The sequence below is a fragment of the Meriones unguiculatus genome, chromosome 18 (genome assembly GCF_030254825.1).
Source record: "Meriones unguiculatus strain TT.TT164.6M chromosome 18, Bangor_MerUng_6.1, whole genome shotgun sequence".
Classification (NCBI taxonomy): Eukaryota; Metazoa; Chordata; class Mammalia; order Rodentia; family Muridae; genus Meriones; species Meriones unguiculatus.
The window spans coordinates 30575876-30592516 of NC_083365.1; the positions used below are offsets into that span (position 1 = coordinate 30575876).

General features: G+C 36.3%; 2 protein-coding genes across 2 annotated transcripts; both read right to left on the minus strand.

The window, feature by feature from the left end:
* Window positions 1-2033: 2033 nt before the first annotated feature.
* On the minus strand, window positions 2034-2951 carry LOC110564180 (olfactory receptor 4K14-like). Its single transcript, XM_021661508.2, has one exon. It carries the CDS (start codon window positions 2949-2951, stop codon window positions 2034-2036), a length of 918 nt encoding a protein of 305 aa, XP_021517183.1.
* An 11823-nt stretch (window positions 2952-14774) lies between these two features.
* On the minus strand, window positions 14775-15710 carry LOC110564179 (olfactory receptor 4F21-like). The gene has a single exon (XM_021661507.1). The coding sequence runs from the start codon at window positions 15708-15710 to the stop codon at window positions 14775-14777; it is 936 nt and encodes a 311-aa protein (XP_021517182.1).
* Between the last annotated feature and the right edge of the window lie 931 nt (window positions 15711-16641).

Consider the following 16641-nt stretch of genomic DNA (forward strand, 5'->3'; position numbering starts at 1 on the left):
TCAAGACAGTCAGTCCTTTAACTATAACTCTCTCTAAAATCAACTCATGAGATTTGGTTTTCTTTTGCTAACATATGCATTTGATGTATTGAATTGGAGTCATCAAGCTTGACAACACACTCTTTTACCTTTGAGTTGTTCCACTGGCCCCCAGTTGGTGTTTCTTGAAGCACCAACTATATAGAAGCAATTTCAGCGAATTACTAAAATTTAATTAAAATAAAATGCAATAAAAATTAAAATTTAGTAAAATTAAATTTTAATTAAAATTAGAAATCACACAGGCAACAAGAGCTCATTCTATAGTCTACTTATTGGTTAGCAATAAATCCTCATTCCCTTTATGCAAGTGAGAACAAGTTGTATGTAGACTTCAAATCACTTATAAAATAACACTGATTTGAGAAATGAGGATGATGCAGAAAGAATGCATACAAGTTAGAAGCATGCATTCTAGTAGGAATGACACAGCCAATGTAGATATGATGTCAAGGCTACTTACTGTGGCCCCTGCACAGAAAACTGTCATTAATCAATCATCAATCAAAGTGTGGTAGATGTGGTGCTCACCTCCTTGCTGAACTATGAGGTCCTGATGATTCTTGGGCAGGGCCAAATATTTCCTTCAGTGGTGACCCACTGATGAGCTCTTCATCTTCCAGGATCAGTTGCAAACCAATGGACAAACAGAAGGCTCCGGGTAATCTAAAACTCCACATGTTAAAACAAAATACATCAAAATAGAAATGGACTCGTGTGCATGGCTGGGGAAGTGTGTGATGGGAGGAGAAGGAAAGTAAGAGGTCAGGAACAGTTATTAGGTGCAATCAGCTAATCAGCTAATTGAAGGTATTGACAAAGGACACATTTAATAAAATAAAAAATGGTGACTAAAATTTTTAGAGAGTTAAATCTGTAAGTGCAGTTGACATAATTTTTTTTTAATAAAAAAAGATACTAAAACTTTGCCAAATGTTACCCATTCGTTCAAGGTGTTTAGATAGACTTGGGGCTTGTTTACCTGTAATTGATTTCTGGAAAATACAATGAAAAAGATTGCAAGCTTTTATTAGCTTATGTCATGGCAACCTCTTTAACTTATTGGAATACATATAAAGATTGATTGTAACTAGAGTTCAGTGAAATATTAAGATAGGAGATTCAATAAATTATGGCTTACATCTCCTTTTAAGATTTCAAACTATTGTAAATGGGTACAGCAAATAGTATAAAGGATCAAATCATAGATAACATGAACCATGTATGTATATTATATATAATATTTTCAAGAGCATGTAATTTTTACCACACTTTCATCATATAAAGTCCTACTTTCATTATATAAAGTAAAATCAAGGTCAAATAATACTTGGTGGACTGAGGGAAGTGTATTCTAATATTATAAACACTGCCCTTTCAGTTTGGAACAAAAAGAGGGAAGCCATAATTTCATTGCATAGGTACATCTTGAAAATTATTGACAGATATTATCTAAACATGAAGTAACAAGGATTATGATTTAATTTGTAAATCATTTTGATCTCTAAAAGAATGCAGACATTGAAAATATATTAATATCTTCTGTAGTGAAGTTAGAGTTAGGATTGGGATATTATGATGTATGTTTTAAATGCTAATATTGATATGTAATTCAAAGAGAATTCTGGGAATAGTAATAAAGTCAAAGTGAATTTCACAGTGTTGTGACCACAGTAAAGTTTAGTAAGTTGTACTAATTATTATTTTTGTAACATTATCATATGTTCTAATCTTCAAATACAAATAAGCATATGATACAAATTATTACTATTTCTGAGAGTTAAACTAAGAAATACATAGTTTAAAAAGTCTAAATATTAGACTTTTGAATGAATTTTCATAACAGTTATTTTCATAAACTATATATTCATGCAACTAATATCTTACAGAAATGAGACATGTGGAATTTATTTTTGAGGTTAAAATACAGCTAAAATGATATGCTTATAATAAATTTTCTGATCAGATGAGATGTCTAAAAATGATCCTCAAATTTAAAAGTGATTTTTCAGCTTCTTTATAACATTCTTGATGTCTTTATTTCTCAGTGTGTAGATAGCTGGGTTCAGGAGAGGTGTGATGACTGTGTAAAACACGGCAAGAAACTTGTCCACCCAAGTGATGCTGACTGGCCACAGATAGATGAAAATGCAGGGTCCAAAAAACAGTACAACCACTATGATGTGAGATGTACAAGTAGAGAGTGCCTTTGATGTGCTGTCTTTAGATTGAAGCTGAACAGTTAGTAAGATATAAGTGTAAGAGATAAGCAAGAGAATAAAGCAAGTTGTAGCTACAACACCACTGTCAGCATTTATCACAGTTCCCAGAGTGTCAGTGTTCGTGCAGGCTAATTTCAGCACCAAAGGGATATCACAGAAAAAGCTGTCTATCACTCTAGGACCACAGAAAGGTAGCTCCAAAATCAGAATCAGTTGACTCACGGCATGTACAAATCCAATGATCCACGATATCAAAACGAGCCAGATGCACTTCTGTCTGTTCATGATGCTGCTGTAGTGGAGTGGCCTGCAAATGGCCACATACCGGTCATAGGCCATTGTTACCAGAAGCACCATCTCACCTCCTCCAAAGAAGTGCACACAGAGGATCTGGCTCATGCAACCCCCAAAGGAAATGGTTTTATTATCTTTTAGGAGGTCTGTGATCAGTTTGGGGGTAGTTACTGAGGAAAGACAGAGGTCAATGAAAGAGAGATTAGCTAACAGAAAGTACATGGGTGAGTGGAGATGATGATCAATGACAATTATTATCACGACAAAGATGTTGCCTACCACAGTCATCAGGTAGAGGATGAAAAATGGCAGCAGGAGGAAGATCTGAATTTCTTTTGAAGTACAAAGTCCCTGAAAGATGAACTCAGACACCACAGTCTGATTCACTTCTTCCATGTAGTAAATGTGTTTTAATGGGTTGAGAGAGGCAAAGCCTAATAATTCCTGAAACAGAAAAAATAACTTAGTGTTCAGAGTAAAGTATGCAGAGCAAACATTCAAATTTTAAAATTAGCATTACATTCACCTCAAATTTTGTAAAAGTGTTTCTTGTAGTTGTATATTGTGTCTGATCAGGAAGGTCCTTCCTAATTAACGTAGAATGATGTTTCAAAAGCTTTGCACTTCTGAAAGAAAATATTTATATGTACCAAAATGAGCACCTTGTTTAAAATATTAGTAGAAAATATTCTATTTCTTTTTTGACTTTTAAATCTGCTCTCATTGAATGAAATTAGAAATAATTTTCTTAAATGAATATCTGAAACGTAGTTAGAGTCTGTTTTTTTCTGACCCTCATAATTACAGAATGGCAGTCTATTGGTGTAATATAATTCAAACAGAATTTCCAAGCACGAAGTATTGTTGTCTGTGTGTGAACAGACAGAATCAAAGCTAACCTATTACAAAGTATGAGAAAATAATTTATCAAATAAATTGAGGACCCGGGTGCTGAAAACACAATGTTAGCATTATGTCTTCCCTTGAATTTTTGACTCATCCATTAGAGTGTATCTCGGAACAGTCATATATTCCTAGACCTGGTGGATGTTACGTTTTGTCATTTACTGACTGAATTTTAACACTAAACAGTGAGGTTTCATATACTATTCCGAATAATGTTTTAATGGAAGCTAATTTATCTGCCTCTCTTTACATTTTTGGATAAATCATATTGAATTTATGAACTGGCAGTGAAGTATTACTCTTCACATCCCCACCCATTCTCATCTTCTTCCCACTGCATTAATCTGCTTCTCTCCTCTATTGTGTGTAGAAAATAAAGCATCCAAAAATACAAAGGTAATTTTAGAGTAAGGTAAGTGTTCTGTCAGCAGCATGATTTTTCAAGGGAGAGTCTTGTGGCTTGTCGTGTTACAGGAAAGGTTTATTTGATGTAAGTGTATAAAACTAACATTTCCAGAATTCTCAAAGATTTTCCTGAAAAGATGATCTTATATGTTTTTTGTTTGTTTGGAAAATAGAACAATTAAAAGTGCAGATGCAAGACTCTCTGAGTATTACCGGTTGTAAAGAAATGTGATGCTAACACAGAACGTAACTTTTAAAATGAGTATTTGTATTAAAAAATGACAGTACAACAATCACTTCAGGATGTACTTACACGACAGAGATCACCTCATCAAACAGCTTCTCCCAAGTTGATAATGATGCCTCTAAATCCTGCCTGAATCTAAAACTGTGACACACTGTAGTAATGTGATTTCTGTTGTCACCAGTGTGGGCAAAATTTCACCTCCATTTGGCTTATATACATGGATACAAGTCTTGTCTCCATCAGAAATTTTCCTGTTCTGCACTTTAAATTGGATCAAGTCCTTGGGGATTTTCAAATAGAGGCATTGCTCAGTACTTCCTCATTTTCAGCACTAGATTCATGTTAAAATAGTAAAATGCAAAAAAAACAAAACAAAACAAAAACCAGTAAAATGCAGGATAAGAAAGGAAAGTTGCAAAGCCCTCCTCCTTTGCAGCCAGTCCTGAAGATACCTGATAAAACAGGATCAGATGAATGGGGAGGAGGTCCCCCCTATCAGTGGACTTGGAAAGGGGCACGGTGGAGATGAGGGAGGGAGGGAGGGACTGGGAGGGAATGAGGGATCGGGACACGGCTGGGATACAGAGTTAATAAACTGTAACTGATAAAATAAATAAATAAATAAATAAAACAAAAAAAAAGTTTAAACAAAATATGAAATATATGTGTATGTATGGGGAAAAGAAAATCTTGTAAATGGGGTTAAGGCTTCTCATAATATTTCCTATAAGCCCACACCTGTTTGTCTATATCCCCCATTTTTATTCATTATTAGCCAGATAGAGCCAAGTAATTGTGGTAATGATACCTGCTTTTTTGCCCAATGTTGGAATGCTAGTGAATTTAGGTATGCCCTGGTTACTCGCATGCCTCACTGGGTGCCTGTGCCCGTTGATGCCCCTCACGCTATGACTCTCTTCAGACAGAAAAGGGATCTTGGAACTACAGCCACCATTGTTACTACCATCTCATTGGCGGCTGTTGGAGCTACCACCGGGGCATTAGCCATGAGTCATACTGGGCAGACTGCTCAGACCCTGAATAATCATTTAGCCAATGTAGCTCATGCCTTAGTTGTACATAAAGGAATTAATGCTCAACTAAAAGGAAGCTTGATGGTGTTCAATCAGAGGATTGACCTCGTGCAGGAGCAAATTGATACCCTATGGCAAATCGTTCAACTTGGCTGTCAATGAAAATATGCTGGACTTTGAGTCACTAGCATATAACATGAGAATTTTTCCTGTGCTGCAAATCTGTCTAAACAATTGTCGAGCTATATTTTAGGTAATTGGACTGGAGAATTCGATACTATGATGGAGCAGCTGAGAGTGGCCGTTGTCACAGTAAATTCTACCAGAGTGGACGCAGGACTAACTAGCCACAGGATTATCATCATGGATTGCTGCAGCCATGAATCATCTGAAGGAATGGGCAGGCATGGGAGCGTTAGCAGGCCTTCTGGTGTTGGTCTCCTTGGTTTGCCTGTGGTATATATGCAAGATTAGAGTCTCACAACAGTGTGATGCAGCCATGATCATTCAGGCCTTTACAGCCATTGAAGCAGGACATTCGCCCCAAGCATGGTTGAATACCATAAAAAGCTAAAATGTTATGCTCAGGATGCAAGGCTAAGCACTGAACTCAGGGTCAGCCGCTTTGGACCCAGAGAAGAGCATGTCTGATTGCATGCGGGTTGATACCCCAGGTCCCGCCTCTGAGAAAAAGGTATCAGACGGGTCTGATGCTCTTTGGGTGGACGACACCTAAATGAACATCGGTACAAAGTCCCAATTTATTTCTAATATCAGAGATCAGACCTCTACTCTTGCCTGATGCGTCTAAAACAAAAAGGGGGAACTGTAGAGAGCTGCGGAATGCTGTGCCTTAAAGATGGAGCTGGTTTCCGCCTTCCACCTTCCCAATGGTGAGTGCTCTCTGTCATGAACAATTCCACATTTGGCTAAGGCTGAGGATCTGGCTTGCTTCCATGTATGTGGACCTATCTGCATTGCCCACGTGGCATGCCTGGGTTGGCTACCCAGAGGCTATTTAAGCTGTGGGCTGGCTTTCCCCAGGGTCAGATGATTGTTCAAGGTTCCTGAATAAACTGCATTGAAAAAAAAATTTGCTGGCAATGTACAGTGGCATAGTATTAAGTGATGACATTTTTTAAAAAATTAAAAAGTAAACTGTCTTTTTCTGTTACTTGTTTTCTCCTACCTAGCAGTGTATCAAAGTAGATGCTGAGACTCATAACCAAACCTTTGGCAGAGAACAGGGAATCATATGAAAGAAGGGGGTGGGGTTAGTATGATCTGGAGAGGACAGGAGCTCCACCAGGATCAAATATATCTTAGCACAGGGGTCTTTTATGAGACTGTTTCTCCAACCAAGGACCATGCATGGATATAACCTAGAACCCCTGCTCAGATGTAGCCCCTGGCAGCTCAGTAGCCATATGGGTTTCCCTAGTAAGGGGAACAGGGACTGTTTCTGACACGAACTCAAGAGCTTGCTCTTTGACCCCCCGAGGGAGGAGCATCCTTGCTAGGCCACAGAGGAGGACATTGAAGCCAGTCCTGATGATACCTGTTAAGCTAGGGTCAGATGGAAGGGGAGGAGGACCTCCCCTATCTGTGGACTTGGAAAGGGGCAGGAGGAGATGAGGGAGGGAGGGTAAATATGGAGGGAACTAGGGAGCAGGCTACAGCTGGGATACAAAGTTAATAAATTGTAACTAATATTTAAAAAAAATAAAATAAAATAAAAATCTATCTCCATCCCACCACTCCATCACTTCAGATACATCTGAAATGATAACTATGTATGAAGGAATGTTGCATGCCTATGTATGGTCTCTGGTGTATTATTTGCAGCAGACATTATCTACTGAGGTCTACAGACAGAAACTGGTATATCTACATCATATGCATATGATGTAGATGTATATATATTTATATATGTACAAACACATACACACATGCAGACACATGTGACAGGATATTATTATTGCATTGCTACTACAACAATAACAGCTACTACTTCTGCTCCTAGTATTACTGATAATAATAAAGAGCACAGTGCTGTTATTTATGACAATGTGGATGAATCATAAGGCTATTCTGTCTCAGAAGAATAAATGCTGTGTAGCTTCTTAGGTGAGGAATTTAAAGCAATGAACTTCAGGAGTAGAGAATAGAATAGTGGTTACTTGGGGCTAGAGAAAGAAGACAATAAGGAGGAATTTCATAAAGATTTAATTATTTTACATGAATAAACTTCCAAAGATCTGTTGTACAACATAGTGCAAATAGGTTTAATAAGACATCACTGTGGAATACTATAGGTAGGATCCTGTAGATGGTACAAGGGATAAAGTGTCTGTCACTCAACCTTGAAGCTGAATTTACATCTCAGAACATATATAAAGCCAGATGAGGTAGCATACATCTATAATGACACAATTTCTATGGAAAAAAAATGGGAGCTGGAAACAGGAAAATCTTTAGAAGCTAGAGCCAGCTATACATACAGAGTGGTCAAGAACTGCAGAGCCTGCCTTAAACAAGGGGGAAGGCAAGGACTGATACACAGTGCTGTACTCTGATTTTCACAGATGCGCAGCATAAAATGTACGCAGACATACACATCATACACCCCACACCACATACTCACACACCAACTACACACACACACACACACACACACACACACACACACAGACAAACACACACAAGCCACTCCTAAAAACAACAACACAAAGTAAATAGAAAAAGGAAATTCAGGAATGGAAGTGCATTTTCAGATGGAATTGTAGATATAAAGCCATACCATTCTATACATTAAAGGCAAAATGCATGGTTACTGCATATCAGTTGTACCTAAACAACACTGTTATGTTTAACAAAGCTGATAAATAGAAAATGTATAATTATTGATTCTATAGAAGAATATAATGTTCTTCTATTAGATTTATATCTTCCACATCATAAAACCACATATCAAGATGTTATGTCTGTCCCAACAGAAGCTATTTCATATGTATATGTAGTAATAACAGTCCACATTGGCACCCTGCCATTGTTTTTAAGACTGAAGAGATTATATGAACTCTTTCTTCATTTGACAGGTGAACATTGCAGGGTTGTCAAATCCTGCTCAGTGCTCCCTTTAGTTGACTTCAGAAATTCAAGTTTGATCAAACAGCATATTACTTTTCTTTCTGTAAGTGATTAGAGTGTGGTGTACATTAAATAAATAACCTATTAGTATTTACAAATACAACAAAAATCTCTGTAGTAGAGTACAGAAAAAGAATAATGAAAAATTATTTTTTGTATATTCATACACACATAGATTATATTATATATACATACAATATATATGTATATGCATATGTATATACATAAAATAAAAAGAATACAATATATCACACTTTAAGATTTTTGTTTGTGTTATGATGACATACAGATTAAATGGGCCACTGAGATGTCTCAGCAAGTAACCTCACTTGTTGCCTGATGACCTGAGTTAAGTTATCAAACTTAACTGTTTGCCACATGGTAGAAGGATATCCTTAAGGTAGTCCTCTAGCCTTCACATGTGTGTTGCTGCATGAATAAATGTGAAAACATAAACATACACATACCTATATCCATGTGGGAATGCACACACATAAATATATTTTTTTGAAAAAGGAAACGTTATCTAGTTTCAATTTTATAGTAGTGTATATACATTTAGACAACAATCATGGCATCAGAAAATGACAACAAAGCCATTTATTTTCTCCTACACTCTCTTTGGTACTATACGTTCAACCCATACCACATAAATGACTCAAAGAAATAACTTTATTTTAGTGTGTATAACTTTGCTTTTATTTTACATGCATTTATTGTATATATTTAAGGTGAACACTATTATACTTTAATATACATCCATATAGTAAAATTTCATATTAGTATTTTACATGGACACTCTGTGTGCTTTAAAAATATCTAAAATTCTCTTCAACCTCTCATCATTTAATATTGCTCTATTTCCTGTAATTTTAATTCAGTACAATAATTTTCTGGAATTATAAACCATATAAAACTGTGAAATTATATACATTCTCCTATTTTCTCTCTGCTCTACTATTGAGGACCACAGTTCTACTATTTTCCCATTGGTTCAACTTTTTAAGTCTTTGTATATAAGTGAGAGCACACCTTACCTTTTACTTTGTGTCTGGATTTTATGTAGCATAATGTTCTCCACATTCACCAATGGTATTATACGCTTCTCTTTAAAGCTTAAACAGCTTGGCACAGTACACAGTTCATTACATTATGTACTCCATATATTATTTATTTCATATTTAACAGTATATTTCATCCATCATATCTGTATCACTTATTTAACCTTTATCAAGCAATCATTTTAAAAAATGAAAAAAAAATAAATTTGCTCTCTTTGTAGCCTAAAGTTAAATTAAACTTACTATGTAGCGCAAATTTACTTGAAACACGTGATGATCATCTTGCTTCAGTTTCCAGGGTATTGAAATCACAGGGATATACTATTTTATCCAGTACACCAAATTCATTTAAAATATTTATTTCATTTGTTTGGCCCTAATAAGTATATTGTATTTATTATTATTATTATTATTATTATTATTATTATTTATTACAATTTATTCATGTTTTATCCCAGTTGTAGTCCCCTCCCTCATCTCCTCCCAGTCCCTCCTTCCTTTCCTCTTCTCCCATGCCCCTGCCATAGTCTACTGATAGGGAGATCCTCCTCCTCTTACCTCTGACCCTAGCCTATCAGGTCTCATCAGGATTGGATGCATTATTTTCCTCTGTGGACTGGAAAGGCTGCCCCCTACCCCTGCAAGTGGAGGTGATCAAAGAGCAGGCCACTGAGTTCATGTCCGAGACAGCCACTGTTCCTCTTACTAGGATACCTACTCGGAGACTGAGCTGCCATAGGCTATATATATCTGAGCAGGGGTTCAAGTTAATTCCATGCATGGTCCTTGATGAGTATGAGTCTCTGCAAGGAACTCTGGGCCCAGATTTCTTGCTTCTTTTGTTCTGCTTGCGGGGCTCCTGTCCACTCCAGGTCTTTCTATCTCCCTCTTCTTTCATAAGATTCTCAGCATTCTGCCCAAAGTTTGGCTATGAATCTGCTTTAATACCCACCTGGGTAGAGCCTTTCAGAGTCCTTCTGTGATAGGCTCCTGTCCTGTTCCCTGTTTTCTTCCTCTTCGGATGTCCATCGCATTTGCCTTTCTGAGTGAGGATTTAACATCTTACCCAGGGTCCTCCTTCCTGCTTAGCTTCTTTAGGTGTAGATTTTAGTATGTTTATCCTGTATTATATGTTTAATATCCACTTATAAGTGAGTGTATACCATGAGATTTCACTTTACACCCATCAGAATGGCTAAGATCAAAAACTCAAGTGACAACACATGCTGGAGAGGATATGGAGAAAGGGTAACCCTCCTCCATTGCTAGTGGGAATGTAAACTTGTATAACCACTTTGGAAATCAGTCTGGTGCTTTCTCAGAAAATTAGGAATAGCACTTCCTCAAGATCCAGCTACAGCATTTGTAGGCACATATATAAATATGCTCAAGTAAACAACAAGGACATTTGTTCAACCATGTTCATAGCGGCTTTGTTTTTAATAGCCAGAATCTGGAAACAACCCATATGTCCCTCAGCTGAAGAATGGATACAGAAATTGTGGTACACTTACACAATGGAATACTACTCAGCAATTAAAAACAAGAAAAATCATGAAATTTGTAGGCAAATGGTGGGAACTAGAAAAGATCATCCTGAGTGAGGTTTCCCAGAAGCAGAAAGACATGTATAGTATCGATTTCATCTTAAGTGTGAGTGTTCTGTCTGCATGTATGTGTGTTCACCATGTGTGTGCTAGTGCCTGCAACAGTCAGAAGAGGGCATGAAATCCTGTGAACTGGGGCTTTGGATGAATACTTGAGAGTAACCATGTAGACACTGCCTGGTTCTTTGAAAGAGTAGTAAATGCTTGTAACCTCTGAGCCATCTCCAGACCTTTACCAACTGAAAGGATTATTCCATGACACAGCTTGTGAATAATATCTCAATGCATATGAAACTGCAAATCTGTTAATGTATGTTTTATTTTTTAATGTTTATTTAACAGATAATTTTTCAGTCACATAATATAGATTTTGTGTCCACATCTATGCTGTGTGTGTGTAAATATGTTTTCATATGTATGGGCACAGGTGTGTGTATGCAAGTGCACATTTTTGTGTGAGTACCACTGTGTAGGCATAAATTTGACATGGTGTTTTTTTTTTTTTTAATCACTTTCTCTCTTAGACCCTGAGGCAGATCTCTTGCTGAACCTTGATCTTATCATTTTGGGGAGTCTGACTAGACCGCTTGCTCTGGAGATTCACTGTCTCTGCTTCCTTCAGGCCAGGCCCATCCTGGATCTTATGTGGATTTGAGAATCTGGTCTTCACTCACATGTAGCAAGCACTTTCTGTTTGACGTTTCCCCAGTACTAGTAGTTCTTATTGTAACATTGGAGAAACTTCCATATTATTCTCTACATTGGTTCATACAAGTTTGTATTCCTATCAGCAAGTTAGGAAATGATTTCTCCATAGTTTTATCATAAATCATATTTATCAGTTTTGGTAATAAATATTTGAGAAGGTATAGGGTGTTATGTCATCATGGCTTTGGTTTGGATTTTCACAGTCACATCATATGCTCTCTTTTGATTTGAAGTTTCTTCCCTCTGCATTTGGGATTAATCCGTGCTGTTGTATGAGCAATTTCATTGTGCTGCTTTTATTCCATTTTATGCACGTCTATTTATCTACTCCCCACTTCAGTACATTCCAGTTACGTCTATTATGTAGCTGTTGGTAACAAGGCAGTGTAAATATTCATGTGCTTGTCACACATGAGGATTTTTTTGTTTAGGTACATGGTTAATAGCTCCTGTGTAAAACGACTTATTTTATCTTTAATGTTGTCACTCTTTTAAATAATGATGCTTATAATATAAGATTACTAGCCCATATCAACTCAAAGAAAGTTTTCCAATTGTATTTAATACAATAAAAATGAAAGTGTCTTAAATGTAATGTCTAATTCCATATGGACTAAGCACAGTAAGGTATATAGTGTTTATACGTAAAAACACGTCTCTATCTCAATAGGAGGAAGAAATAGTTTATTCTAAAGCGAAATTTTAGTGATCATAGCCCAGGCCCACAGCTTCAAGTTGCTTAAAACCATGTCCCAATGTAATAACAGTTTTATGAAGTGTTTTTGACAACAGAACGAAAAAGAGTCATGTAACCAGGGCTTAATTAAAATACATTAATGAGGACATTAGATGGGTAATAGCTCTATTAATCACCTAATAGGTTGTCTGATGATATGTCTTTTCCTTTTGGTGCTGGTGAAAGCTGTGTCTTCTTTTTATTGCATTAAAAATAAAAAAAAATATCTAGCACTCAGATGGTTGAATTTTAGATCAATAACTGAGGTGGCCAATGAATGGCTCATAAGTGGTCTAATGACAGTAAAATACAATTTGGCTCTGAACTGTTAACATTCTAACTCTCCAATAGCATAGAAGTTCCACTCAGTAAATAATATTTGTAGAATATGTTTTTCAGATTCTCTCTCTCTCTCTCTGTCTCTCTCTCTCTCTCTCTCTCTCTCTCTCTCTCTCTCTCTCTGTGTGTGTGTGTACATGTATATGCAGGTGTCCTAGGTCTGATTCCCTGAAGCTGGAGTTAAAGTTGTCTATGAACAACTCAATGTGGTTTCTGGGTACTAAGATTTTCTTAACCATTGTGTCATCTCTGAAGGCCATAGCCTTATAGAGTCTTTAACACAGGCATGTTTATTTCTTTTTTTTTTTTTTTTTTCTGTTGGGAGTTTAGTTCAGAACAGCAATGTTTCAATCATAGCCAAACTGGCAGGTGGTATGTTCGAAACCTAAAATGAAGAAATATAGCCCGAGATGTTGGCAATTACAGGCTATAGACACAAAGCATAGATCACATATTAAAGACGACTGATGTTTAGTGGTTCAGACTGCCTCTTTCCATCTCCCTCTTCAGAAATCTTATGACTCCTCCTTGGATCTTTTCTTTTTGTTTTGTCCTATTTGATTTGCATATTTTTATTTTTATATTATTTTATTACTATCCCTTAGATACCTGTTTGTTTTCTTTTTTTTTTTTTTAGAGAAAAAAAATAGTTTATTTTGGCTTACAGTTTCAGAGAGTTACAGAAAGGAGGTAGATCTGGATGGAAAGGAAGGTAGAGAGGAACTGGGAGGAGTAGAAGGAAGAGAAAATATAATCAGAAAATATTGTATTAAAAAACTATTTCAATAATAGTAAAAAAAAAAAAGATTGCCCTGCATCATACCCATTAAGATGAAAACCCCTTCCTGAAGCTCCTGCTATATTGTCTGTGGTGTTGACAGCATTTTTATCCTTTCAATTATGAAGATCCATCTCAGTGCCTTTTTCTCAAATATGCCTTCCTTTCCCTTGTACATACTTGTATTCTGTGGATCATAGTATTTGTTTATAGATCTAGAAGACTTTATTTTGACCTGTATCTGGCTAGAGCTTTTAACTTCGAACTCATATGCAAATCCACGACCTAGTAAAAGTCAGATGATTTGCATTTATATGGGATCTAACTCTGGTACTTAGAATACTATGCTGGACATTTAAATGCTGCTGCATGCTTATGAATGAAAGACCACCATCAGTTGATAGTTTCTAGAGACTCATACAAAGTAGACAATTGGATATTTTTCAGATGATGGAATGCTCCACACCCACGTATCAGTTAGTGTCACATGATTAAAGTGGAAAAACTTAACTTGTAGATCTGTAAGTTACAGAGGCTTTAGATGATGACTTTCAATTTACTTGGTTATCTTACTTTAGTGTAGTTACATCACATCTGCTTGACCACTTTTCTAGATATTCTAAACTGTACACAGAAAATTTTCTAGGAGACAGATTGGACATGGCAGGAAAATAATGTGAGTGTTCAAAATGAGGAACCATTCAGTATACATTATCTTACAATTGAAATGATTCTATTTTACAGTATCTATATATTCACCATTTGGCATAGCCAGTGGAAACTGTTGATGTGTTACTTCCAAATGATGACTCTGAAACTTTATCTGAATAAGATCTTCACATTCAGATTTAAACTCTGTGTTCTTTTTGGAGAATACAACCTGAATAGCTATTAAAGCAGTCCTAAATACAGAACCACTCATTGTGATGATTCATTTATTTACCCAAACAAATTCTGAGTTCATTTTTGAACATTATAGGCCGCCATTATATCTTCTGTTGTGTTCAAATTATCACAAAACTAGTAAACAAAACATATATTTATCCACAGTGATTTTTTTTCTCTTAAGAAGAACACACTGATATAATCTAACTCCTCAAGGGAACAGAATTAATAGTTTGTGGAAACTGATAAAGGTTGTGAGGTAGTTGACATATGCAATTGATGAAATGAAGTACCATGTGCCTTAGTGGAACTTTCCATTATATAGTTGGATTTACTCTTTCAGAGCTTCCACACATGATGAAGTTAGCAAAATCTGCCAGAATAAGCCCTTTTGCATAATCTTAAAATTGCTATCCTTATATCTTTGTTCCTTAATGTATAGATGACAGGATTCAGGGCAGGTGTGATAGCAAAGTCAGCAATAAATAGGTATTTGTCGACAGATGAATTTGGGAAAGGCCACACATAGAGAAACATGCATGGAGTGAAAAAAAGAACCACCACAGTGATGTGAGCTGACAGAGTGACAAGTGCCTTTGACAAGTCCCCTGAAGACCTTTTCCAGACTGTGACCAAAATGAACACATAGGAGAGGAGAAGCAGGAAGAAGGTCCCCATACTCATGAAGCCACTGTTGGCAGCAACAACAAACTCAAACTTGTCTCCATCTGTGCATGCGAGTTGTATGATTCGAGGGAAGTCACAGTAAAAGCTGTCTACTTTGTTGGGACCACAAAAAGGCAGGTTTATGACAAAAGAGAACTGTGAGAGGGCATGGACCACTCCAGTGACCCAGCCAGCAACCATAAATGAAATGCATATTCTAGGGCTCATGATGCTCAAGTAGCGGAGAGGCTTACAGATGGCTATGTACCTGTCAAATGCCATGGCTATGAGCAGCACCATCTCCACTCCTCCCATGATGTGGATGAAACAGATCTGAGTCATGCAACTGTGGAAAGAAATTACTCTTTGTTCTTTAAGAAGATCATAGATCATCTTGGGAACTGTCGTGGAGGAAACCCACACATCATTCAAAGACAGGTTGGCCAGCAAGAAGTACATAGGTGAATGTAAGTGAGAGTCAGCAATTACTAAAATGACAATGAAGAGATTTCCCAAAATGATTCCTAAGTAGAGCACAGAGAATGTCACCATGAGAAAAATTTTAGTTTCCCAAGAACTAGAGAGTCCTAGAAGCACAAACTCAGAAACCACTGAGTCATTTAGTTGATCCATTGGTCAACTGTTGTTTAAGTCATTTGATGCGAGGAAATGATGAAAGATTGTAGCCAATGGTACTAAAATAATATTTTCCAATTATGGGACTCCTTCATTTTCTGATTCTAAAACTCAAAAGATAAAACATCTGAGTTGCCTAACAAAAGAAGAGTATATAGAAAATATTAAAACTATGAGGATTGTACACCTAAAGAAATGCAGGCATAGTATGATAGAGGGAAGCAAATGGAGTTTCTCCTTTTTATTCTATGACCAGATATTTTGTTGTAGCAGATTTGCCTTGAAGTATCTTTAAATATTTTTCTGAACTCTTTCCTAGATGGTTTCAATGCCCAGCCGCCTCATTTGACAAAATCTATTCATACAGTTTTTGGACTACATTGCAAATTATTCTTTCATGAATTTATTTCACTGTTGAAATGGAGGTTTAGGCTCAATATTACTTTTAAATGCATTTCATCAGTATTTGTTTTTGTAATTTTTTGTAAATAAATTTGTAAATTTATTTTCTTTTTTATTGCTATAAATATTTTTTTTTTCTGCATTGAATTGGGACTGGAGTTAGTGCAGATGGCTGTGAGCAACCCTGTGGATGCTAGGAACTGAAATTGGGTCTCTAAAATCTGCAGGTGGTCTTTTCCATTGACTCATCTCTCCATCCCCAATGGTGAATATCTTTCTATACATTAGCTCCTCACTGTGCTATCACTTTTGGTTTTACTGCTATGTGCTTTTGGATCCTATCCAAGATATGCCTATATCAAAGCTACAAATTTCACTATTATATATTTATATTTCATGTCTTACATGAGTATGTTTCATTTTTTCTATACAGTTTATCATTTTCTATACAGTTACCTACTCAAATTGAGATTTTATTTTAAATCAAGACTGGATTTATCTGTGTAATAGCTATGGCTGTTATGGA